General features: G+C 53.6%; 2 protein-coding genes and 1 pseudogene across 2 annotated transcripts; all 3 read left to right on the top strand.

Moving 5' to 3' along the window:
• Positions 1 to 2,289: 2,289 nt before the first annotated feature.
• Positions 2,290 to 4,197, top strand: LOC123349664 (annotated as a pseudogene).
• A 6,063-nt stretch (positions 4,198 to 10,260) lies between these two features.
• LOC123349658 (olfactory receptor 52B2-like) lies at positions 10,261 to 11,302 on the top strand. The gene has a single exon (XM_044987878.1). It carries the CDS (start codon positions 10,261 to 10,263, stop codon positions 11,194 to 11,196), a length of 936 nt encoding a protein of 311 aa, XP_044843813.1. The 3' UTR covers positions 11,197 to 11,302.
• A 10,560-nt stretch (positions 11,303 to 21,862) lies between these two features.
• On the top strand, positions 21,863 to 22,904 carry LOC123349648 (olfactory receptor 52B2-like). Its single transcript, XM_044987866.1, has one exon. The coding sequence runs from the start codon at positions 21,863 to 21,865 to the stop codon at positions 22,796 to 22,798; it is 936 nt and encodes a 311-aa protein (XP_044843801.1). The 3' UTR covers positions 22,799 to 22,904.
• The last annotated feature ends 3,649 nt before the right edge of the window (positions 22,905 to 26,553 follow it).

Below are 26,553 nucleotides of genomic sequence, written 5' to 3'. Positions count from 1 at the left end.
AGGTGCCACAGGACTCTTTGCTGCTCTTACAGATCCAGACTAACACGGCTACCCCTCTGATACTTGACACCTTAAATTGAACTCTCATATGTTCTCAAGCAGTATTGTTCTTGCCTGGCTGCCAATTTTGATTATTATCGATGGAAATATTTTTTGGTCAGGTTTGGTGTGTGTACGGTGACACTGACATTTACCGAAAGAAATCCAATCCCCTGCCATGTCCAGTGATGTCCAGCTGGGCTCCCAGCCTGGCTTGGCTCGGGAGAAAAGCTCTAGAACCTATTGCAACAGAGGTGGAGGAAAGTAAGCCCGATGGGACATAGGGGTTGGACGTTTCCTCAGAAGAGATTTGGGGAGCTGTTGAGCAGGAGGAGGAACTTATCTGAATGACAGCTCTACCCTGCCCCAGGCCTCGCTGCTCAGGTCCCTGCTCACTCCTGCGGCACGGCTGCTGTCTTACTAAGAGGCTTTTTTCTGGGACCCAGTGAGGTAGGGCAGCATTTTATCCCTCATTTTATAGAAGAGGAAACAAGGTTCTGGGTCTCACCCAAGGCCACACAGGGAGTTGGTGGCAGAGCCAGGAATTGACCCACATCCTCCCCATTGTTTTAGAGACCCCCGTGGGGCTCCTGCGAAAGACAGTCTGGGACAGGTGCCCATCCTGGGAGGAGGCTCCTCAGGGTCGAAGTGGGGCTAAGGGCAGCAAAATGTGTCTCAGCCACCTGCTCAGAGACTGACATGTCAGTGCAGCTTAACCGTGGGGCAGGAATGCGCAGAAACACCCTCAACAAGCTTCCTTCTCTGGCCAACGCCTGAAGGCCTCGTCTGGTCCCTCCTCCTGGGGGAGTTGTGGCAGTCACTACAGGTTCGGGAGGAGGTGGGGAGTTTCTCTGGGAGTCAGGGTTTGTCCTGAGGAGGGGTTTGCTTGGGCAGCTGGGTTGGACTCCTTACGGGCCAGGCTGGCTGGGTGCTGCATGTTGTATAGGCCCAGGGGTCTGTATTGCTAGGGACAGGACAATACATTGGGTTATAGGATATGGCTGTGCTAATTAGGAAGATCATGCAAGGAGTTCCAGCAGGGACATGCAGCACGGAGAAGGAACTGACTGGAAAGCTGAGGGATTTAGAGCCGGGAAGTTCTCCAAGAACTATGCTAAGGGTTTTGGGAAACATCTGTCCATCCATTGTCTCGTCCTCTTCCCTTCAACAGGTATAGCTCAGTCTCAGGGGAGCTCTGCTGATGAACACCACTGGAGGATCTGGCTGTCTGCAGCTGCTAAGTGTGTTTAAAGTTGGGATCATGGCTTTTTGTAGGACCCTCTTGTTCCCTTGTCGGGGCCAGTAAAGCTTTATTCGTATTGTTACCCCCTTTGGCCTAAGTGGTTCGACAAAGTTTGGGGCCCTGACAGTTGTTTATGTTAGGAGGCGAAACTGATGATGCAGTCACACATTTCTTTGATGGAATCCTGTTTGTTTACACAGAAGGTATGAAGTCCTGGTTCCTTGACTCCAGGAGGAACTAAGCAACAGGGGATAGTTTCTTTGTTTGCAGCTCCAAGCCTCTTTCTGCCAACACTCTGCCAAAAAGCTCTCTTACCTTTCTCAGGGCCACTCCACCAGCGCTTCGGTGGCAATTTGGTGCTTCCTTCCTGCCTTGTTTCCCAGCTTCGCTGGCCTTGCTGCAGTGTCTCTCTCACAGACACCCAGACACACTCAGTTCCATCTGCATTTGCTGTATCAGTCCCCAGGGAAACCCACGGGGCCACACAGTTCAGCCTCTACTAAAGCCTAGGCTGTGTGATGGGTGGTGGCTTCTATTGTTTCACTTCCCTGGTTAATAAAGGAGCTTACTCGCTTCTTCACATTTATCCTGAATGAAAGGCGGCTGCTACACTCCTGCAACTTCAGCCAGATTTAACCCAGCCCAGAATGATGTTTAAGATTGTGCAGGGTAAAAGTGATGGATGGCAGAGACGCCTCCATTCCCTCCCCACAGTAGTTGCCCGAGTAAAGACTGAGTCAGGATCCCAGCACTATTTATTATTAAAACTAAGATTATTACAGATTTGGGCCAAATTCACCTGTGATGTGCGAAGACCCAGCTCCATTGCCCTCGGTCTAGTTGCACCTACTTACGCCACCGGGGAAGAATTTGGGCCTTTGCCAGGAAATTGTCAAGTTGAGGTTCTCAGAGCGAGTAGCTTGTGCGGGAGGTAGTGTAGAGGAAATCCACCGGTGCCATGGCAGCTTATGGCATCAGACGTGATGTCACAGTGCAGACACAGGAGGTTGCGGGCAGCTCCATCAACTGCTGCAGGTCAGTAGAGGAGCAGAGCAGCAGGGGAACCCGGGCCTTGGTTGGAGACACTGAGGAGGTCCCTGTGAGTCCTCTCCGGAGGCCCATGATTAGAGGGGGCCAGTAGCGGGGAAGCAGAAGACGCTGTGTCTTTTGCCAAAGCTTGCAAATGTCCCGCCACTGAGACACCATCCCACTAAGCATGGTCAGAAGCGGAGATGTCCCTGGAGCTGCTCTAGAGGCTGCCGCTGCTCCCCGAGTCATCAGGGTGACCGTCAAGACCCCTGGGCAGAAGGAGGCGTTCGTGGTGCCCGAGGACAGGCTCATCAAGGAATTTAAGGTTGGCATCGCAACCCGTTTCTCCTCTCCCACCGACCGGCTCGTGCTGATATTCGCTGGCAGGATTTTAAAAGATCAAAAGACCCTGAGTCAGCATGAGATCCAGGACGATGCCACCATCTACCTAGTCATCCAGTCACGAAGGAGACCTCAGGAGTGTCCAGGTCAGCACGCCGGCTCCCCAGAGGGTGCGGCCGCCACCCAGGCAGAGAACAGCAGCCTCTCCAGGCTGGGCTCTGCCGGCAGCACGGCCTTCGGCACGGACGGCCTGCGGGAGCTTGCCAGCAACCTCGGCCTGAACACGGCCAACTTCTCCGAGTTCCAGAGCCAGCTCACGTCCAACCCCGAGATGATGTTCCAGCTCTTGGAGAACCCCTTCATTCAGAGCCGTCTCTCCAACCCAGACCTGATGACCGAGCTGATCATGGACAATCCTCTGAAGCAACAAGTGATCCAAAAAACCCCGGAGATCAGCCACTTCCTGAACACTCCTGACATTCTGAGGCTCATGCTGGAGCTCGCTCGGAGCCCGGCCACCGTGCGGGAAATCATGAAGGACCCCAGCCAGGCCTTGAGCTTTCTGGGCAGCATCCTGGGCGGAGGCAGCACCTCTCAGCATGAGGGTAGGGATCACTCGGCTCTAACGCTGGAGGCAGTGCAGACGCAGGCTGCAGGGAACTCATTTGCTTCTCTGAGGAGCAACTCATCCCTCGCCAGCAGCCAACCCTCTTCGCCCCCGGCTTGTACTCTGCCATCCAGCTCCCCCAGCAACACCAGCGGCAACAGCCTTGGCTGCAGCTGTAGCATGACTGACTGCACAGCACAGAGCTGCACCGGAGCCACTCCAGACCCAGGAAGAGGAGCCAGTGCTGCTGTCTCAACAATCATCAAGAGCTTGCTGCAGCAGGCTGTCAAACAACTTGTGCAGAACATTCTGGTCGGGCCTGGTGCGAGGAGCGTGCGGCAGTCGCTCGGCCAGAACCCCGACCTGGGGACAAAGACGCTGCTGCAGAGCCCCCCGATAGCTGGGAAGCCTCTGATGCAGCCCCTCCCAACCTTCTACCAGCAAATCTGGCACCCAGAGGTGCCGGCAGCCATGCCGGGCCCTAGAGAAATGCAAGTGCTGGCACAGCTTCAACAGAGGCTGCAGGCACTGGCAATGGGAGAACCTGGCATCCCACTGCAGTTCCTGTCTCCTTTAGCGGGGTCGGGGCATGCTGCAGGCTCAGCAGGGAGAGCCCCCTCTAGCTCTGGGCTCAGGGAAGCGGCACACCCAGCCTCAGCAGCGCCAAGCCAGCAGTTCACTGTTCAGCAGATGCTGCAGGCCCTGGCTGGAGCAAATCCTCAGGAAGCCCAAAACCTCTGACAAGCAGCTGGAGCTGCTGAGGGCCTTGGGCTTCCCAAGCCGCCGTGCAAATTCACCAGCTGCGCTAGCAGCAAGAGGAGATGCTGATGCGACAATGAACAGGCTCGTGGGCTCCCAGCACAGCTGTCACTTAACATGAAAAAAACCAAAAAAACAAAAAAAAAATAATTTCATGATTTCTGATAAAAAGGCCCTAAATCTTCCAAGCCCCGTCTTTGTTTATTTCATTCCAGGTCATGTTGCTCTGCCTAAGGTAGGAGCGCAGCAGCTGTCGCCACAGTGGGCCTCAAAGCTTCCCCTGTAAAAGGGGTTTCCTGCATCAGGAGAAAATAAAGTGGCATGAAGAAAAAATTAGAGCTGGCCAAAAACAAACAAAAAAGTATTTTATTTTCCAAGAAAAAAAAGGTGGCGAAAACCATTTCCTGGTGGTTCTTAGCAGCTGTTTGATGAACACCTACAAAGGTGGAGAAAAAAGGTCATTTTTGGTTGAATTCTTTTTTGGCTTAAACATTTTTGACCATCTCTAATAATAATCAGTTACCAACTGTAGTAGGAAGAGAGAGCCAGAAGCACGGGCCTTGTGCGAGGCCTGAGGCCTGAACCAAAGTCAGCAAAAGTTATGCTCTGAGCAATGCTCAGGCCCTGTGAAAAGCAGAAACCTCCCTATTCACCACCCGTCTTTGTGCTTTTACTCCGGATGTTTCAGACAAGATATCACTCTTCATCGCTTTTGTCAAACCGTCCTCTCGTCTGCTGGGTGGGGGGGCGCTTGTGCCGGACTGCGCTCACCTGTTCAGTGCGTTTTAGCAACGCTAGCGATACTGGTGCCGAGTCCGTGTGCTGGATACTGACTGGCAGGGAGCCAGGAAGCATCTGCTTTTGACAGGGCCTGGCGGTTGCTTGTAGTGTCACTTTTGCTGGCTGTGACCAGGCCTTGACCAGACCCATGTTTCAGGCTCTCTTTCTACTACTCAACATGTATTTATATTTCAAAAACGTCGCATGTGTGATCCCCACTGCTCCTCACACGGTTACCCCCCGTCTCTTCCTCCCCAGCCCTTCCCCTGGGGCCCGAGTCAGCAAGGTCCGTCGGCACATGCCTAATGCGAGCACATGGGACATTTAAAGTTAGGAGCATGTTTAAGCTCCTTGTTGAATTCGGGCCTTGTCTGTTACCCCCAGGGCCGGCTCCAAGTTTTCTGCTGCCCCGAGCAGCAAAAAAAAAAAAAAAAAAAAAAGCTGATCGGCGGCAGTTCGGCAGCGGGTCCTTCACTCCCGCTCTTCCTCCTCTCTTCCTCTTCGGTGGCGCTTCGGCGACAGCCCAAAGAGAAAGAGAGGGACTGAGGGACCCGCCGCCGAATTCCCGCCCAAGACCTGGACGGGCTGCCCCAATAGCGGCCGGAGCGCCTCCCCTTTGTATCGGCCGCCCTGAGCATCTGCTTCCTTAGCTGGTGCCTGGAGCCGGCCCTGGTTACCCCTGCTTGGTGTGTCTTGTTTTATTAATTATCGTTATCTATTCGTATTACCCTCCCGCCAAGGAATGCCAGTCACGGACTACGTCCCTGTTGTGTCAGGTGCTGTACAAGCAGTATCAGAGGAGAGGCGCAGACAGACAGCTGGGGGAGTGCAAGGAACAAATGAGACACTCTTGGCCAGTGTGACGGGCAGTGGGCTCAGCATGCCAGCTGCCTCGCTGCCCAGGTCATGGCCTGCTAATGCCTGAGCACAAGAGTAACGTCACCTACGTGCGTGGTCCCACTGACCTCACCAGCAGCTATTGGTGCTCCGTGGCTCTAAAGCACCAGCCCGCTGACACGTAGAGGACTTAGGTGACTGGGTCTCTGTAGCCCTGTTTGAAACGCACGGCACTGAACAAACACACACTGTGCACCTTGAAATCAATCCAGACCTTTCTCAGACTTCGCAGCCCTCCTGCAAAGGCGGCGGAAGCATTTTCAAACCCTGGCTGTAACTCTGCTCTGAGGGGTGACTGAGCGGCCTCGGGCAGGTTTTTGCACAGGTTGTGCACGTTTGGGAAATGGAGGAAAAGAACCACTTGGTCAATCAGTCACCAGCTGCGGAGCGCCTGCCTGTTCAACTCGTACATAATGCCATATTAGTCAGCTCCTTAGGAAGATTTATACTTGGAGCTTGGTTAAAATGTTAGCTTAATTGCCCGGCTGCTCCTTGGGAAAGCACAGCGTTCACAGCACCTTTCCAATGGCTCCCTCACAGAGAGAATCACAGAATATCAGGGTTGGAAGGCACCTCAGGAGGTATCTAGTCCAACCCCCTGCTCAAAGCAGGACCAATCCCCAGACAGATTTTTTGCCCGAGACCCCTAAATGGCCTCAAGGATTGAACGCACAACCCTGGCAATGCTCAAACCACTGAGCTATCCCTCCCCTGCTTTCAGAGCACTGGGTTGTGCTAGGCTCCTGGTGCAGCCACTGGGCAGGCGAGGCTGGTTCACGTATCGCACGCCGGGGCTTGCACCGACCTTGGCCTCACTCAGAAGCCAGCCGGGCCGGAAAGGGGCTGAGTGAAATGGCAGGTGGATTTGGGGCCTGAGCCAGAGTCCACTGACTCCCGCTGACTTCAGTGGACTTTACGGTGGCCGCTTTGTGATTATTTGCACTTAGACCCTGACTGGGCAAAGCACTTATGCATGGTCTGAGCTTTGATACGTGCTTACATCCATCTTAGCACACGCTTAAGACCCAGTGAGTGTCTCTACATGGCAATTAGACACCCATGGCTGGCCCATGCCAGCTGATCCGGGCTCCCAGGGCTCGAGCTAAGGGGCTGTTTCATTGTGGTGTAGACATCTGGGCTTGGGCTCCTGGAGCCTGAGTCAGCTGGCATGGGCCAGCCATGGGTTTTTAATTGCAGTGTAGCCATACCTATTATGTCTGCAGAAGAGAAGAATGAGGGGGGATTTGATAGCTGCTTTCAGCTGCCTGAAAGGGGGTTCCAAAGAGGATGGATCTAGACTGTTCTCAGTGGTAGAAGATGACAGAACAAGGAGTAATGGTCTCAAGTTGCAGAGGGGGAGGTTTAGGTTGGACATTAGGAAAAACTTTTTCACTAGGAGGGTGGTGAAGCACTGGAATGGGTTACCTAGGGAGGTGGTGGAATCTCCTTCCTTAGAGGTATTTAAGACCCGGCTTGACAAAGCCCTGGCTGGGATGATTTAGTTGGGTTTGGTCCTGCTTTGAGCAGGGGGTTGGACTAGATGAGCTCCTGAGGTCCCTTCCAACCCTGATATTCTATGATTCTTTGATTATCTTCAAAGTTAAACATATACTTAAGTGCTTTACTGAATAGGGACAGAGAGAACATATGCTGAAAGTAAAGCATCTGCTTAAGTGTTCTGCCGATCAAGGGGTTAATAGATGCCTTTCCTCACAGCACTACTCTGAGAGACAAGGTGGGGAGGGAGACAAGCTACCAACTGAAGTTGGTCCCATAAAATATATGACCTCCCCCACCTTGTCTCTGTAATATCCTGGGACTGACACGGCTACAACAACGCTGCCAATAAAACTTCTTGTGGGCAAGGCTTAGCCCACCTGCTTCATTGGTTGGCAAACAGAGATTTTAACTGTCTTGCCTAAAATTACACAACAGCAGAGCCATGAATGAGTGATTGGCTGCTTTACTCAGATGTATTACGGCCACCTGATGATTCACTAATTCTTGAGAAATCCAGATTGGCCTCTCAACGCTCCATGCCTGTTGGGAAGCTGGTTGATACCAGCTGAACCCAGGAGTCCGAGATCCTAGTGACCCACTGCAAGCACAGGTCTGCAGTCTCTTCTCCTCTGATTTCAGCCTCCCTGCAGCATGCAATGCAAGTGGCTGCTTGCTCTGTAGAAATTCCAGCAGACTCCATTCCAACCCTCCCATAGGTCTCTGCTGATTTCTCGGGGAGGACCAGTAACCCCAGGAACCAGTGGCCCGATAAATCCATTGCTGGGTTCCAGAACCAGCTGACAACCCAAAAAACCGCCACTGGAATGTCTCCAAGGATTAACCCTTTATCACCTCTGTTCCTCTGCATCTGTGGGTGCAGAAAAGTTTGAGAACCACTGAAACAGCAGATCGCTGCTGCAAAGTGGTAACAGTCTCTGGGCAGGCATGGCCGTGATATGCCACACACAATGCAGAGGGCCTGATACTGCCCTGCGTGGTGACTTGCCTCCTCATGTGCAGCTGTACAGAGGGAGTATAAATTGCTGCCACTTTGATTCCCTTGCACAGGGAGTGCAGGAGTGGGCTGGAAGCGCTGACTGAGCGGCCTCGCTCTGGACACCCTTCCCCAGCCAGAGCCGTGCGGCACACGCTGCGCAGGTCACCGCTCTCTGTTCTGGTGCGGATGGCAGCTGGTCCAGGCAGCCCCAGGAACAAACCCAGCACTTGAGGCTCCGTCACTGCCTAACTGGTCGGATCATTCCTGCACGGGGTGCTGGTGTGCAGGGCTGGGTGGGATCTCCTGGGTCACCGAGCACAGCCCCATCAGATCCTGAAACGGGATCCCTGTTAATGAGCCAGAATTATGACGCCAATAATGCTAACAGAGAAAAATGCCCAGAGAAACAAAGGGTTAAATCCCTGTTGCTCTTCCCCACCTGAGCCAGGCACAGAGGCAGGTCCCTGGGGCTCCGTGCTGGCTCTGAGCCCCCGCTGGGATTCCCAGGGCAGCAGTATAAATATCCCTGTACTTCAGCCCCGGTCAGTGCAGATTCCCTGCCGCCTGCAGCTCCCCGACCCAGTCACAGGCAGAGATTCCTCCTCCCAGCTGGGACAGGAGCCTGGTGAGTCGCTGGCATTAGACGTCTGGGTGGGGGGCAGCTCTCGGCATTCAGCAGGGCCTGGTGGGATGAGACTGTGATTGGAGTGAGGGGCAGGGAATCTGCAGCTGGAGGAAAATACATCCAGGAGATGCAGCTTCTAGGTTCACAGCTGGGAGACACCACTCGCCCAGACAAGATTTATTATAATGTGGTGTCACTGCCCAGGACACACGGCCCTGCCCTGACCTGACAGAGGTTCTGCCTGTGACAGTCTAACCTCTCTGGTGAGGATCCCTGGGAGGGGACCGGGATCTGTCCTTCCATGACATGAAGGGGACAGCGGAGTCACCTGCCCAGATATTAACCAGGCGATTCCTCTGCCAGGAGTGGGACTGCATGGGTGAGTCCATCTCTGCTGTCAGAACAGTGTATGGCACAACTGCGGGCTGGCTCCTGCCCTGGGCCATGCTCCAGGAGGCAGGAGTGAAGCGCCATAGGGAATGATTAGGAGTGTGTTCTGTACTGCAGCAGGGCCTTGGGGCCCCCATTGGGGAGCGGGGCCCCATCGCGCTAGGCGCTGTATGGACGCATAAGAAAAAGCCAGCCCCTGCCGTCAGGGTGTGACCCCCTCGGAAATATCAAACACCCACTGGCACCTGGGGTGGGAGACCCAAACTGGGGCTGGGAGATTTTGTTTTTTTCTCCTCTTCAGGTACTATAAATAGAATTTCTAACGAATCTGTAGGTCCCCTTGAACAGCTGGGCTATCGGGATTCGATGCCTGGCACACTGGGCTATCGGGATTCGTTGAAAGTAAAACTGTTGGCGTGGTTCAAAGTTAAGAAATTGGGATTCTGTTCTGCAGTGCAATTCACCCGGTCTCATTCTCTCCTGCCCGGCACTTTGTGTCATCACTCACCCCTGTGCAAAGTTACTGATAAACCGACTGTTTTGACAGTGCTATTGGAGTGTCACTGCAAATGCTGGGCGAGGGGCATTAACCCTGCAGTATGGACCAGTGTCTCCCAGGGGTCTGTCTTCCTCAGTTGGACTCACTGGGCAGAGCTCATGGTGTGAAGCTGGAGGCCTCCTGACCTACCCCGGAGGAAGAGTGAGACCACTTGGGGTCTGGCACGCTGAGGGGTTCCAAAGCTGGGGGCGCAGCAGGATCCTGTGGGTCTGTGACAGTGGCCAATCACACAGCTCGGATAATGGGTAGTGAATAGCTGGAGGAAACACCTCATAGCCAAACCACCATCCGACTTTCATTCAAATTAGTCACTATTTGCAAATAGAGAACACACCCTGAGAATGCTGGCCCGCCAAATGGGGGGCGGGGCAGAATTGCTAATGAATATTTCTGGCAATGAACTCTGTAGTTTCAGATACTCTGACAGCAACTGTTCTTGTCTCCGCTCCCAGGCCGGGGAGCCTGCGGGGCAGTGACAGGCCTGCATCGTACCATGTCAGCGCTCAATTACACCAGCTCCCACCCAGCAACGTTCGTCCTGCTCGGCATCCCAGGCATGGAGCAGGCGCATGTCTGGCTCTCCATCCCCTTCTGTGTCATGTACGTTGTTGCCCTTCTCGGGAACTCTGTCCTCCTCTTCACCATCATAACAGAGCCGAGCCTCCATGAGCCCATGTACATTTTCCTCTCCATGTTAACAGTGGCCGATCTGCTGTTATCGACCACCGCGGTGCCAAAAACCCTGAGTGTTTTCTGGTCTCTCTCCAAGGAGATCTCTTTCAACGGCTGCCTCACCCAGATGTTTTTCATTGATTTTATTTTCATTACCGAGTCGGCCATCCTACTGGCCATGGCCTTTGATCGGTACGTTGCCATCTGCGACCCGCTGCGGTACACAACTGTATTAACACACTCCGTGATCAGGAAGATAGCCATGGCTGCTCTAACCAGGAGCTTCTGTATAATGTTCCCAGTCGTCTTTCTCCTTAAACGGCTCCACTACTGTGGACATAATATTATGCCTCACTCGTACTGCGAGCACATAGGTGTGGCCACACTGGCCTGTGGGGACATAACAGTCAATATTTGGTACGGTTTAGCAACTGGTTTCCTGTCAGCCGGATTGGATGCTATCTTTATTGCAGTCTCCTACGCTTGCATCCTCTGGTCTCTCTTTAGGTTGCCATCCCAGGGTGTCCACCTCAAGGCTCTGAACACGTGCGGCTCACACATCTGTGTCATACTGATGTTTTACACCCCAGCGTTTTTCTCCTGGGGCACCCATCGGTTTGGCCGCCGCATCCCCCGCCACACCCTCATCCTACTGGCCAACCTCTACGTCGTCATCCCCCCCATGCTGAACCCCATCGTTTACGGGGTGAGGAGCAGACAGGTCTGGGAAGGAGCGATCCGTGTGTTCTCGCGTTGAGTGTGGCAGTTGGACTGAGCCATGAAACTCGCCAACAAGTCCGTTTAGAAATGAAATTGGGTTGAAATGACGTTGGGTAGAGAAATGAAGTGGGACGAGGCAGGCAGACAACACAATGAAGCCGAATCTGTCAGGCGACAATTCCTGAGACACGTTGTTTCATTTGAGCCTTCCCCATACTGCTCTAATCCCACCGCAGTCTGAGTGTATTTCCTACTAGTCTATCAAAGTCCTTTACAAATCGAAAATAGCTGTTCCTCTGCGCTTCTCAAACTGCAGGAGCTCAGATGACGAGCTTCTTAGAAATTATTATAAAGGGATCAAATAGATCTAGAGAATGTGCAAAACACAGTGTTAAAAAGAACATTATTAAGGTTGCAAAGTCAAACATTCACACGTTGGGACGTGCCAGAAGGCCTGGGCAGTCTGAGTACAGCCCCCCGCCCCCCTCGTTGATATGTTTTGACACTGTCTTTAACTGATTTGTGATGTTGTACTCCATCTGATTCTATAAAATATGCTAATGAGTGTGAATATAATGTAACTGGGATATGCTTCATGCAAAAGGTCTCTTGTAAGGTATCATTACAAAGCTTATAATCTACTGAGTGCGGTCATCCTATTTGTATAAATGTATCACTCTTGTATCTGAAACTAGAAATATGAAATATAACTCTGAGGGCCTATTGTAATTATGCAAAGTGTGGGCCATTAATGGTGGTCTGGAAATCTGGTGGCTCCCATCAACTCGGACAATTGACTGTAGATGGCTCTGTTTACTTGCAAGCCTTCCTGTGATTCAGGCTGGGAAGAATGTAGGCTTGGGGTCTCACAGGACATGTGACCATGTCACCTGGTACTGGAATCCATCTTTAACCTGCTGCTGTTCTATTTAGAATGAGGGGTGGGGCCCAGAATGACAAAAGATTCCCGCATTGTGCCAAAGCTATATAAGGGAGTTGAAAAGAACAAAGCCGGCAGCAGTCATGAGAAATCCCCTAGCTACCATACGAGCTGGAACAAGAACTGTAGCAGGGGAAAGAATTGTGCCCAGACTAGAAAAGAGTCTAGTCTGTGAAAGAAGCTGATTGGAACATATCTGAGGGTGAGGTTTCATCCGTAATCAGTTTCTTACTGTTTTTGGCTTAGACTTACGTGTTTTTGTTTTATTTTGGTTGGTAATTTACTTTGTTCTGTTATTACTTGGAACCACTTAAAATCCTACTTTTTATACTTATTAAAATTACTTTTTGCTTATTAATTAAAGCAGAGTAAGTATTAATACCTGTGGGGGGAGCAAACAGCTGTGCATCTCTATCAGTGTCATAGAGGGCGGACAATTGATGAGTTTACCCTGTATAAACTTGCCAGGTGGCAGTCCCAAGGGGGTCATTGTGACCCAACCCATCACATGACTAATCTGTCTGACTCAGAGCAGGGCTTTCATCTGGGTCTCCCACATCCCAGGGTGTCCCCTAACACCAGGCTATTGGCTATTCTGGGGTGGGGCTTGTGAAAAGGCAGCCCTGCCTGGAGCTACCTCCCATGGCAAACGGCAACATGACAAGTGCACCTGCCTCGGTTTCCCCTGTAGTTACCCATGCAAAGGAGTATTGTCTCACCCCTCTGTCCCGTCCATCAGCCCCTCTCCAGGCCTCCACTCTCCAGACCTCTCCCCGAGACCTCCCAGACCTGCTTCCCTCCACCACTCTTCTTCCATAGCCCCCACTAAGGTCTCCTGTGAGAGGGCCCCCAGCCAGATTCCACTCGGCCCGGCCTCCCAGGAATCCTACCCCTGTTCAGGGCAACCTCATGCCAGCCCGCCCCCCTTGTTCCTTGGCTCCTCCCCCAGCCCCCAGATCTTCTGCCACAGGGCTCCCTGCCTTGGCACACTCCTGAGGCCTCCTGGCTGTGAGCCCTGCGTCTGGGCCTGGCTTACGCGGACCACGCTGGCTCTTCCCCTCGTTCCTATGGGCCTCCTGCAACTCAGCAGGGCTCCCCGGCTCCAGCCAGCCCCCGCCAACAGCTGTCCTCCAAACTCTCCACCGGCAGCTTTCCCTCAGGCAGGCCTCTGCTGCTCCTTCGGTCTCCCCAGCCCTCACCTGCCCCCTCCTCCAGCCCAGGTGCCCTCACTTAAACCCGGGCAGATGGCAGCTGCTGAGTCACAGGCACACCGGCCCCCGAGCCCTCCTACGGGGGGCACTCATCCAGTGACAGGCCTCTTGCTGTCCCTTCCCTTGGAGCTGGTCCACGTTGTGTGGTCGCTGGAGCAGAGACGCGGCCCCGGGTCTCCCCGGGGAGTGCCCCAGTCACTGGGCTCCAGAGTCGGTCTCTAGCTCTTTGTCCCGGGGAACAATTAATTAGTTACATAGAGTGGAAGTGCTTCCACTGGGAGATTGAGAAAGACGGAGACAGACTGGAGCCAGTGGTGCAACCACTCCCCTCGGATGTGGGGGACCCACGTTCACGTGCTCTACTGAGTCTGAGCAGCAGCCTGACCCTGGGTTTCCATCCCAGGTGAGTGCCCTGAGCCCTGTCTAACCTATGTACCCTCCACCCCCACCTTGTTTTAAAATGTGACCTATGTGGAGGGAAGGGAAGTCAATCTACTGACCAATTCTGTGCTGCAGTTCCTCTCTTGGGCACCGGGTACTTACACAGACCGTGAAGCCCCAGCCCTGCAAGAGCCAACAGCGGGTAGAATGACCAGATGTCCCGATTTTATAGGGACAGTCCCGATTTTTGGGTCTTTTTCTTATATAGGCTCCTATTATCCTCCACCCCCTGTCCCGATTTTTCACATTTGCTGTCTGGTCACCCTAACGGCATGATTTTTCTATAGGAAACTTTTAAACACTGACAGTGGAAATGATCATTCCCCTTCTTTCCCTTCTTAGGGATCCAGTATCAGCCTTTCCCCTAAAACAGCTCCACACTCCCACACAATTTACATTTCCAATTCCTTGTTCTGAATAACACTCCAGAGACAAGCCGGTCCAGCACAGCAGTAACAACGCTGACAGCCCTCACTAGCGATTTGTTATTTTGCTTTAAAGCGAAGGGCTGGAAGGGACCTCAGTAAATCACCTGGTCATGTCTCATGCACTCAACACAGGAGTATAGCTACATATCAACCCCACAGAGTGTCAGCAGCAGGGATCAAACCTGGGACCTTGGGAACTAAATGCATGAGGGGTTTTATGACCCCTGAATGAATTGGCTTCATATACACACATGATACCTCAGAAAAACAAAGCAGGGATTAGGCCATCTGACCACTGGAGAGCTTCTGCTGTCACGTAGGCTCGCCCTGGCTCTTATATTGAGGACTGAATAACATTTAGTTGTCCTATGTACTCCGTTGTTTCAGCATCTACATTACTGAGCACAGACAAAATTTCAGATAAGAACGATTAAAAAAAAAAAACCTGTGCAGTGACTGTAGCTGTCAGTGTTTGTAGACGTTAGTGGAGCGGTTCCATCTGTTGCTCTGTGAAATTGATGCTGGCATAAGGGGAACAGAAAGCGGGCGGGTGGGAGTCCCACCAGCACCAGCAGCCCCGTTTGAAGTTGTCACATTCTCCTCGGCCCTGTGGAGGGCAGCAGAGGAACGTGGCTGTGACTCCTCGGCTCAGAGGGGCTGGATGAATTCCAGCCTGGCCACGCTAGGCACAGGTGAACACAGGACCTGCCGGGACCTGCCAGTAGAGCAGGGGGCGGCCGGCCCCAGGGCCTGCCACCGACACAGACCAGCCGTGCAAGAAGTCTCAGCATGGGAAATTCTGGAGTAACCTGCTCATGGGGGGAGTTTTCTTCCTCACTCCCATCTGCTGTTGGATGGCTTCTGTCCTGCAGCTCATGGGTTTCTCTCCCCTGGGCTATTAAATATGTAGCCACGGATGGTCTGATCACCTGCAGAAACACCCATGAGGAAGTAATGCCTAGTAGTTACAGGATGGGCCTGACACTGCAGGGAAGGGGAAGGGGAGGGGATAGGGGTTGCTAGGTGAGCTGGGATTAGCCGGGGGTGTTGGGGGGCGGTTCCTGGCACCTGGGAAGAGGAGAGGAGTGGGGAATGGTAATGGTGTTTGTAGTCTAGACGAACCGAAAAGCCTCCCTTTAAAATCGCCTGGGTGCCCGCTCCAAGTCCACTGTTGCAGAAACCACTCGGTGCTGACAGAAGCAGGGCGTGTGTGTAGCTAGGTCTGTGTGTCTGCACAGAGTGACTGAACACAGAGGTTTGGAAAACAGCTGGGTCCGTGTGGTGTCCCCGTACCTGTAATGCTGTGTGAAGAGCCAAACCACAACATTTTATCTAAAATCCCAATCTCTGCACCTGGCCTCACCTCAGCCACTCCCATGGCATCTGCTCCCTTCCCAGGTGCTGTGTCTGGCTGGTCTGCATAGACTCAGTCTCTCCCTACCTGTATGTGCGGCACATGATGGGCACTACCCCAGGGACATGTTACCCAGCCGCTGTACACAAAAGGTATCAGAAGGGTCATTCACCTGAGAGGGCTGGGGCCTCCCCATCATTGTGCGCTCTGCTTTCCAAACTGGGCGTCGCTCTTATCCCCAAGGGGAATCAGTGCTTGAGGGGGAGGCCTATTCACAGGGATACACCTGGCCCTTGGGCCTGAAACTGACCTCCAATGGTAGGATGTTCTCCCAGGCTCTGGGGGGTTAACTCTGGTCTGTGCTCGTTGTGGCACCTCCAGTGCTCCTGGTGTCACCGTGTCATGGCTGGGACGTGGGCAGTCAGACCCAGTGGTAAAAGCAGGAATCGGGCAAGGGCAGATCCCAAGAGGTCAGAGTCCAAGACAGGCCAGAGGGCAAAGTGTGAATCGAGCATCAGAAAGAAATCAGGGTCAGAGTACCAGGAGATCAGAGGCAGGAGACAAACTTGAGAGAGAACCATGGGTCCAGGACATCAAGCCCGGAGAGCGGGAGGAGGAGTGAGGTTTTTTTACCCACGAAAGCTTATGTCTTTAAGGTGCCATCGGACTCCTTGTTGTTTTTGTGGATACAGACTAACACTGCTACCCCCTGATACTTGCCCCAAAAGAAGCAGCGTATTCCCAATTTACCAGAGTTGCTGTAAATCACCGCTTCTGTATTACACATTGTGCGTGTCAGCGCTTATAATAAAATAAAAGTTGGTTTATTTAAGAAGAAAGGAGAATTAACTAGAAACGAGAGAGAGATGGAAACAAATGGTTCCAATAGAACATCACGAAATGAGAGCTTGGGTCAATGGTTTCCTTTCCTAGTTAATAAACTAGGTTCCTCCTTCCCAAAGTTTAGTCTGTTGCAGAGCTAGCTGGATTCACAAGAACTGGGAACCAATTTTTCATGAGAACATCCCCTCACTCCAAGATGTCTCCTCAGTGAAAGGATCCAGAAGGCCTCTCCCCACTCTGTGTTATCCTGAAACAGTCTTTTGTCTCTGTTCACAGGCAGGACAATCCGGTCTGTTGTCATGTTCCTTCATTGTCTGCAGTTGTCTCTGATGGTTTTCCATTGATAATCTTGGGGTGGAGCAAGGCTGGAGAACTGAGCTTGGCATTACAACCAGAATGGGGTGATGACGCCCTCCTGGAATGGCCATCACCTAGACACATTGCCCTGGTGACTAACTTCTACTCCAAGTCCATAAAGCTCACTGTCAATATCAATATGTTTCCTTTACTATTACCCAGACATGCCTTTTGCAATGGTTATGAAGTTTGACAAGTTACAAGCTTTCTGCACACACCTTACATGCTACTCTTTATGGGTCAATATTCAATAAGCCTTGTGTGTGGTGTAGTGAGTGTGTCAGGGCTGAAACAAGACCTGTTTGCAAAGAACAGGGAACTCTTTGCCAGGGCCTCAGTGGCACAAGGATCTTTCTAAATAACGTACAAAAGGAGAAATGATCAGATCAAACAAGTGAGAGGAGCAAAGGGTTAATTCTCTGCTGCTCTTCAACACCTGAGCCAGGCCCAGAGGCAGGTCCCTGGGGCTCCGTGCTGGCTCTGAGTCCCCCCTGGGATTCCCAGGGCAGCAGTATAAATATCCCTGTACCTCAGCCCCGGTCAGTGCAGATTCCCCACCGCCTGCAGCTCCCCGACCCGGTCACAGGCAGAGATTCCTCCTCCCCAGCTGGGGCCGGAGCCTGGTGAGTCGTTTGCATGGATTGAATCTGTGAAGGGGCGAATGGAAACACATGACACCTAGGAAATGTTTGAGCTGGGTTGGCTAGAATGGGGGTGTGTAACTCTGACTGCAGGGGCAGGACGGGAGCCAGGACACTGAGATACACTCCTGTGACTGCGCTGAGGTTGGGTGTTGGGAAGAGGTCGCCGGGTTACCCTGATCCACTCCCAGGGGAGTCACTGGGGGTCTTGCTGTTGAACTCAGTGGGCTCTGGACTGGGCCATTCTTGGTTACATCACTTTTCAGAGTAAACCTCATTGGAAACCTCCTCAGGCCCTGTCATATTCTGTACCCCAAATCCCGAGGCCTTCACTCAGGCAACACTTCCACTAACTCCATAAGGACCCCGGACTGGGTCCGTTCCGGTTGGTAGAAATCAGCTGGTTTCAAGGAGCTTAGCTGTGAATGTCCGAACTGTAGAATCCAGGAGCAGAGGATTATAAGGGCTGCTTTGATACCGATGTCTCACCTGCTTAGTTTGACCATATCTCCCTAGGCTGAAAACGGGACACCTGGTATTCAAGCGAGTTCAGTGGCAGTAGAACTATGGAATACAAACGTTCAAGTTGACATCAAGTTGACTGAGCCCCCGCTAAAAAAAATACAGCGTAGTTGGATTCTTTTTATTTACCTTCTTCTCTTTGAGGCTTTAGGGACCACACAGGGCTGGGTGACACACATTGCCCCCCCCCCCAACACACACACACATAAGGGGAGAGGTGACACACACACACTCACGTACACCTGTCTCACACGGGGGGAGAGCAGGGGGTGACTGACTGACCTGACCCTCCCTGCCAAGAGGTCTCTCCCCTCCACACCTGGCTGGGCCCCCAGGATGGACCCGCCTTTCTGTTACCTTGCACCGTGGCTTCCCAAGGCAACACAAGGAGTGGGGGCAGCACACAGCACCAGACCCCCAGATTTCTGCAGGATTCACACAAGGCTGTGGCCAGCAGCAGCCTTTCAGCACTGGGGTGGGGGCGGAAGAGGGACAGTCGCAGGGTGGAGGGGGGGGCGGGAAGAAGGGATGATCTGGCCCATGTCTTTGCAGAACTCATCTCTTCTCTCCCATCGCTCCCTGTGTCTGGAAGCAGCTTGTCCCTGCCTGCCTGCACCCACATAACCCAGCACCTCCTGTTCCCAGGCTACAGCCTGGGGACAGGCTGCAGGGGCTTCAGCAAACCCAGCCAGAGAGGTGACTCAGCAGAGGAGGGTGGCTAGGGGACAGAGCAGCCCTGCGCTCCCTGGACCAGGACCCGGGGGAGGGGAGGGGGTTGAGGGGGTGAAGAGGTGCTAAGCCCCTGCCCCGTGGGCTGTTGTGGAGCCTGGAGATTGGCATGAACAGGCTGGACGTTGTTTTCCCCCCGCCACCCCAGGGCTTAGCTGAGGGGCGGAGAGGCTGCCCCGTACCAGCGCTGTGCGGGGGCTTTGGCACATGCAGGTCTCAGCACCTCCTGACCAGCACCCCGGGACAGAGGGTCTTGGGCTTTCCCGGAGCACCGGCCCAGCCAGAAGCAGTGGGGGAAGGAAGGAGCCTGTCGGCCAGGCTGCTAATGAGCTGAGTGCTGTGATGAGGGGCTGGTTCCCCGCTTAGCGCAGGGAGCGGGACGCGCCCCACTGGGGGACAGGATCTGGGGGAGCAGAGGGGTTTGGGGGAGTGAAGGGGCAAAGCAGGGAGAGGACAGCGAGAGGGGGAGCACGTAAAGGGCTGATGGGTGGGCAGCAGAGGCAACAGGTAACTGGCTGCTGTGTGGTGCCTGCTCGCACTCACCAGCCACTGCAGCTCCCAGGGCCTAACCACCGACAGCAGGAAATGGGATGGGGGGTGGGGTTTGCTGGCCGAGAGCTGGCACATAGTGGGGGGGTCGAGCTGATGGACCAGCAGGGGGAATGGCCGGCCCCATGTGCTGCATTTCGCCCCACCACCAGCCTTTCACACCCACCCTCATTGTCGGCCAATAGACCCCACCCCTCACCGCTGGTACCAAGGTCTGTGGTCCAGAGGGTATTTTCCTCTCTGGTTGTCTCCAGGGTGTGTCCCCTCCTTCCCTCAGGGAGGGCCTATTTCGGCAGCTGTATCAGAGTCTTGGGCTTCCCTCTGCTCTGCTGGAGCTGTGGGCTGCAGGTCTGCTCACCCAAATGAGCCAATTCCCTGCCGTATAATTGCTCCCACAGATGGAGCATTTGCTGCAGGTGCAGCGGGGCACTGAGCCCAAATAATCCCTCAGCCCCTTGTTGCCTAGTATGTGGTTAGTACACCTCATCACACACCTTCCCCCTTGCCTGGAAATGAAGGCCGCATTGTGGTGGCTTTCCTGGCTCCATGCTCAATTTGGAACACGTAGGGCTGGAGAGACAGGTATCAGCGCATCAGGCAGGGTTTGTACTTCATGGCGTTTAGCCATCTTAACGGGACATGGTTGGTGACGAGCTTGAATGGGTTTCCCAGGAGATCGTATCGGAGAGAGTTTATGGCCCATTTCACTGCCAGGCCCTTCTCTGTGACAGAGCAGGCTCATTCTCGCGGGAACAGCTTGCGGCTCAAATAGAGCACTGGGTGTTCCTCCTCCTTTATTTTTTTAATGAGCATCATCAGCATGGAAACATGTCCTCTGGAATGGTGGCCAAAGCACGAAGGGGCATACGAATGTTTAGCATATTGGGCACATAAATACCTTGGAATGCTGGCTACAAAACTGCCATGCAAACATCTCTGCGAACGTGCACAGGTGGGCATGGTCACACAGGAGCCAAGGCAGGCCTTTACCTTCTTATTTTGCAAACCACATTCCAGATGGTGCAATTCTGTAATGCCCTAGAGTGGGTGGAACAGAAAGTTATTGATGAAGGAATGTCTCTGCACAGAAAAGCAGCAAGCGGGAATCACGGGGTGACATCATTCTTTGGAGCAAGCGAGTGGCAGGTGGATATTTCAAATGTGAAGGTTTCCTACATTTTAGCATAAAAGTTTGTCCCTCCAAAATACAACCCAAAAGGGAATTTTCCCTTCCATATGTTTGTCGTTCTCCTTAGCAAACTGATCCCATCCAGGAAGCAGACGTGATTCTATGTGGCCGTGGTGAAGAGGGAATTTTCTGTCATATTTTTATGAAGCCTATGCATGCCTCAGTTTCCCCTCTATTTTGCATTGTTATCCAGGAGAGTGGGGAAGGACTGTTTGCTCTCGGGGCAGGCTAAGAAACATAGGTAGGAATGTCACCCAGCCATCTGAACGGGTCACTAAAAAGGACTGGCCGAGGGGTCCCCATATGAGTGGAGAATTGGAGAAGACAATGGCAAAGCCAGTCCCCAGGACACTGACAGAGAGACAGACAGAGCCTGAACAATGGGGCTCTCTACAGCTTGGCTGGGTGCTGGGCTGAGCAGAATAGAGAACATACCCTGAGAACGCTGGTATTTTTCCCTTCTAACTTGCAGTCCTGCTTTAGGAGAAGAGAATAGCAGTGGCTCTCTGGTTCAGAAAAATCCGTCACCGCTGCCCACCATGTCATAGGTCTCACCCCCACTTAGAGCTGTTGGGTTCCAAAATGGGGACCTGCATTGACTCCCCTAAACTAAAATCCTAGTTTAGATCTGGTAAAAGCTGCCACCACCCAATACTGTACGTGTATTGGGACACAGTCCTTCCCCAAAATCCTTGGGGATCCCAAGAGCCCCAAATCCATGGAGTTCTTACACCCAGGAGAAATAAACCATTCCCCCCTGCTTCCTCCCCCCTCCCTTTTCCTAGGAGCGATACCGGGATCCACTACAGAGGGATGCTTCCCTCCTCCCCTTTCCCTGAGAATTTACCCAAGGAAAGATCAACCAAGTCCTTAACAGAAAAGATTTATTAAAGAATAAAAAGAAAGTCACTGTCTCTGTAGTACCAAGATAGAACAATACCCAGGGTCTAAATTTATCAATCTCTGGAGAGAATCCCCCCTCCCCCTTTCTTTCTCAGTAAAAGCAAAGTAACAGCAAACAGGAATAAAGAATTTCCTTCAGCAAACACACAATTGCAAATGTAGAAATCAAATTATAAGACTAATCCGCCTTTCTAATTAATACTCACTATTGGATAGTAGGAACTACTCCAGGAGAACTTGGAGACATGTCTGGCCTCTCTTAGATCCAAAGAGAGCACACAGAGCAAACAAGGAACACAGACAAAGCCTTCCCTCCACAGAGATTTGAAATTATCCTGTCCCTTGATTGGTCCTCTGGTCAGGTGTTTCTCAGGTTACTGAGCTTGTTAACCCTTTCCAGGTAAAAGAGACCTTAACCCTGATCTGTTTATTTATGACAGCCGGCTTGCCCAAATGGGGGTGGGGGATGGGGAACACTTGCTAATAAATATTACTGGCAGTGAACTCTATAATTTCAGATACTCTGACAGCCACTCTTCTTGTCTTCCCTCCCAGGCTGGGGAGCCTGCGGGACAGTGACAGGCCTGTGTTGTACCATGTCAGCGCTCAATTACACCAGCTCCCACCCAGCAACGTTCATCCTGCTCGGCATCCCAGGCATGGAGCAGGCGCACGTCTGGCTCTCCATCCCCTTCTGTGTGATGTACGTTGTTGCCCTTCTTGGGAACTCTGTCCTCCTCTTCACCATCATAACAGAGCCGAGCCTCCATGAGCCCATGTACATTTTCCTCTCCATGTTAACAGTGGCCGATCTGCTGTTATCGACCACCGCGGTGCCGAAAACCCTGAGTGTTTTCTGGTCTCTCTCCAAGGAGATCTCTTTCAACGGCTGCCTCACCCAGATGTTTTTCATTGATTTTATTTTCATTACCGAGTCGGCCATCCTACTGGCCATGGCTTTTGATCGGTACGTTGCCATCTGTGACCCGCTGCGGTACACAACTGTATTAACGCACTCCGTGATCAGGAAGATAGCTGTGGCCGCTCTAACCAGGAGCTTCTGTTTAATATTCCCAGCCGTCTTTCTCCTTAAACGGCTCCACTACTGTGGACATAATATTATGCCTCACACATACTGCGAGCACATAGGTGTGGCCACACTGGCCTGTGTGGACATAACACTCAATATTTGGTCTGGTGTAGCAGCTGCTTTCCTATCAGCCGGATTGGATGCTATCTTTATTGCAGTCTCATACGCTTGCATCCTCAGGTCTCTCTTTAGGTTGCCATCCCAGGGTGTCCACCTCAAGGCTCTGAACACGTGCGGCTCACACATCTGTGTCGTACTGATGTTTTACACCCCAGCGTTTTTCTCCTGGGGCACCCATCGGTTTGGCCACCGCATCCCCCGCCACACCCTCATCCTACTGGCCAACCTCTACGTCGTCATCCCCCCCATGCTGAACCCCATCGTTTACGGGGTGAGGAGCAGACAGGTCTGGGAAGGAGCGATCCGTGTGTTCTCGCGTTGAGTGCGGCAGTTGGACTGAGCCATGAAACTCGCCAACAAGTCCGTTTAGAAATGAAATTGGGTTGAAATGACGTTGGGTAGAGAAATGAAGTGGGACGTGGCAGGCAGACAACACAATGAAGCCGAATCTGTCAGGCGACAATTCCTGAGACATGTTGTTTCATTTGAGCCTTCCCCATACTGCTCTAATCCCACCGCAGTCTGAGTGTATTTCCTACTAGTCTAGCAAAGTCCTTTACAAATTGAAAATAGCTGTTCCTCTGCGCTTCTCAAACTGCAGGAGCTCAGATGACGAGCTTCTTAGAAATTATTATAAAGGGATCAAATAGATCTAGAGAATGTGCAAAACACAGTGTTAAAAAGAACATTATTAAGGTTGCAAAGTCAAACATTCACACGTTGGGACGTGCCAGAAAGCCTGGGCAGTCTGAGTACAGCCCCCCGCCCCCCTCGTGGATATGTTTTGGCACTGTCTTTAACAGATTAATCTGTCTGACTCAGAGCAGGGCCTTCATCTGGGTCTCCCACATCCCAGGGTGTCCCCTAACACCAGGCTATTGGCTATTCTACGGTGGGGCTTGTAACAAGGCAGCCCTGCCTGGAGCTACCTCCCATGGCAAAGGGCAGCATGACAGGTGTGCCTGCCTCAGTTTCCCCTGTCGTTACCCATGCAAAGGAGTATTGTCTCACCCCTCTGTCCCGTTCATCAGCCCCTCTCCAGGCCTCCACTCTCCAGACCTCTCCCCGAGACCTCCCAGACCTGCTTCCCTCCACCACTCTTCTCCCACAGCCCCCACTCAGGTCTCCTGTGAGAGGGCCCCCAGCCAGATTCCACTCGGCCCGGCCTCCCAGGAATCCTACCCCTGTTCAGGGCAACCTCCTGCCAGCCCCCCCGCACCTTGTTCCTTGGCTCCTTCCCCCAGCCCCCAGATCTTCTGCCACAGGGCTCCCTGCCTTGGCGCACTCCTCAGGCCTCCTGGCTGTGAGCCCTGCGTCTGGGCCTGGCTTACGCGGACCATGCTGGCTCTTCCCCTCGTTCCTATGGGCCTCCTGCAACTCAGCAGGGCTCCCCGGCTCCAGCCAGCCCCCGCCAACAGCTGTCCTCCAAACTCTCCACCGGCAGCTTTCCCTCAGGCAGGCCTCTGCTGTTCCTTCGGTCTCCCCAGCCCTCACCTGCCCCCTCCTCCAGCTCAGGTGCCCTCACTTAACCCCAGGCAGATGGCAGCTGCTGAGTCACAAGCACACCGGCCCCCGCGCCCTCCTACGGGGGGCACTCACCCAGTGACAGGCCTCTTGCTGTCCCTTCCCTTGGAGCTGGTCCACGTTGTGTGGTCGCTGGAGCAGAGACGCGGCCCCGGATCTCCCCGGGGAGTGCCCCAGTCACTGGGCTCGAGAGTCGGTCTCTAGCTCTTTGTCCCAGGGAACAATTAATTAGTTACACAGCGTGGAAGTGTTTCCACTGGGAGATTGAGAAAGGTGGAGACAGACTGGAGCCAGTGGTGCAACCACTCCCCTCAGATGTGGGGGACCCATTTTCACGTGCTCTACTGAGTCTGAGCAGCAGCCTGACCCTGGGTTTCCATCCCAGGTGAGTGCCCTGAGCCCTGTCTAACCAAGTGGCTCTCGAACTTTGGTCCTGGTGGCCCCTTTCACACAGCAAACCTCTGAGTGTGACCCCCCGCCTTATACATTAACACCATTTTTTATATATTTAACACCTTTGTAAATGCCAGAGGCGAAGTGGGATTTGGGATGGAGGTTGACAGTTCACGACCCACCATGTAATAACCTCACGACTCCCTGAGGGCAGGGCCAGCTCCAGGGTTTTGCCGCCCCAAGCGGCGGGGGAAAAAAAAAAGAAAAAGCTGCGATCGCAATCGGCGGCGGCGCCAACGCGCCGCTTTCTTCTTCAGCGGCAATTCGGCGGCAGGTCCTTCCCTCCGAGAGGGACCAAGAAACTCGCCGCCGAAGAGCCCGATGTGCTGCCCCATCCCCTTGGCTGCCCCAAGCTCCTGCTTGCTGAGCTGGTGCCTGGAGCCGGCCCTGCCTGAGGGGTCCCGACCCCCAGTTTGAGAACCCCGGGTCTAACCTATGTACCCCACCTTGTTTTTAAATGTGACCTATGTGGAGGGGAGGGAAGTCACCCTACTGACCTATTCTGGGCTGCAGTTCCTCTCTCGGGCGCCAGGTACTTACACAGACCGTGAAGCCCCCGCCCTGCAAGAGCCAACAGCGGGATTTTCTATAGGAACCTTTTCAATACTGACAGTGGAAATGATCATTCCCCTTCTTTCCCTTCTTAGGAATCCAGCATCAGCCTTTCCCATAAAACTGCTCCACCATTAGAGCAGGGGGCGGCCGGCCCCGGGGCCTGGCACCGACACAGACCAGCCGTGCAAGAATTCCCAGCATGGGAAGTTCTGGAGTAACCTGCTCATGGGGGGAGTTTTTTTCCTCACTCCCATCTGCTGTTGGATGGCTTCTGTCCTGCAGCTCGTGGGTTTCTCTTCCCTGGGCTATTCAATATGTAGCCGTGGATGGTCTGATCACCTGCAGAAACACCCGAGAGGAAGTAAGGCCTAGTAGTTACAGAATGGGCCCGAGACTGCAGGGAAAGGGAAGGGTAAGGGATAGGGGTCACTAGGTGAGCTGGGATTAGCTGCAGGGGCGGTTCCTGGCAGATAGGGGCACCTGGGAAGAGGAGAGGAATAGGGAATGGTGATGGTGTTTGTAGTCTAGACGAACCGAGAAGCCTCCCTTTAAAATTGCCTGGGTGCCCGCTCCCTGTCCACTGTTGCAGAAACCACTCAGTGCTGACAGAAACAGGGCGTGTGCGTAGCTAGGTCTGTGTGTCTGCATAGAGTGACTGAACACGGAGATTTGGAACACAGCTGGGTCCGTGTGGTGTCTCTGTGATGGGTTGGATCACAGAAAACCCCTTGGGAACTGCCAACTGATGTGCAGAGACTACCCCTGAGCCCAGTGATGAGCTGCCAAATTTTTAACAACCGGTTCCCTCCTCCCTCCAAAATTTTAACAACGGGTTCCCTCCTTCCCCCCCCCTCCGGGGGGGAGGGTGTCGTGCCCCATCCAACCCCTCATGTTCTTTGACACACACACTCCGAGACCCCTGACCCATCCCCCGCTTCCCTGTCCCCTGACTGCCCCTTGCCGCCACCCAACCCCTCCTCTCATTCTCAATGGCCCCCCAGAACCCCTACCCCATACAACTACCCCTTCTCTCTGTCCCTGAGTGCCCCCACCACCTCATCCAACCCTGCTCTTTCCTGACTGCTCCCCGGGACCCTTGCCCCCATTCAATCCCCCTGTTCCCTGCCCTCTGACTGCCCTGACCCCTATCCACCCCCCCACAACCCACCCCCTCCCTGCCCCCTTACCACACTGCCTGGGGACCGGGTCCACTCTGCCAGGACCACGACCGGCGCCCCGGGGCCCAATTCCCCGAGCCCAGCCGGACCAGAGCAGGCACCGCTCGGCGGCAGCCGCTCAGCCCGACTCCCCGGGCCGGCACCGGGGCCCAGCTGCCCCCCCTCCCAGGGACCCCTGCCCCATCCACCCCCCTTCCCTGTACCCTGAGTACCCTCCGCCGCCCCATCCAACCCCTCCTCTCATTCCTGATGGACCCCCCAGGACCCCTGCCCCATCCAACCACCCCTTCTCTCTGTCCCCTGACTGCCCCTGGAACCCTTGCCCCTGACTGCCTCCCACCGCCCCATCCAACCCCTGATCCTTTCT

The sequence above is a fragment of the Mauremys mutica genome, chromosome 1, assembly GCF_020497125.1.
Source record: "Mauremys mutica isolate MM-2020 ecotype Southern chromosome 1, ASM2049712v1, whole genome shotgun sequence".
NCBI classification, from domain to species: Eukaryota; Metazoa; Chordata; order Testudines; family Geoemydidae; genus Mauremys; species Mauremys mutica.
Note: the sequence above shows the minus strand (reverse complement) of the source record. Positions and strands in the feature narration are given on the sequence as shown.

Bases quoted from the DNA above. Each gene is read 5' to 3' on its own strand.
- LOC123349648 (XM_044987866.1), top strand. From the start codon at position 21,863: ATGTCAGCGCTCAATTACACCAGCTCCCACCCAGCAACGTTCATCCTG.
- LOC123349658 (XM_044987878.1), top strand. From the start codon at position 10,261: ATGTCAGCGCTCAATTACACCAGCTCCCACCCAGCAACGTTCGTCCTG.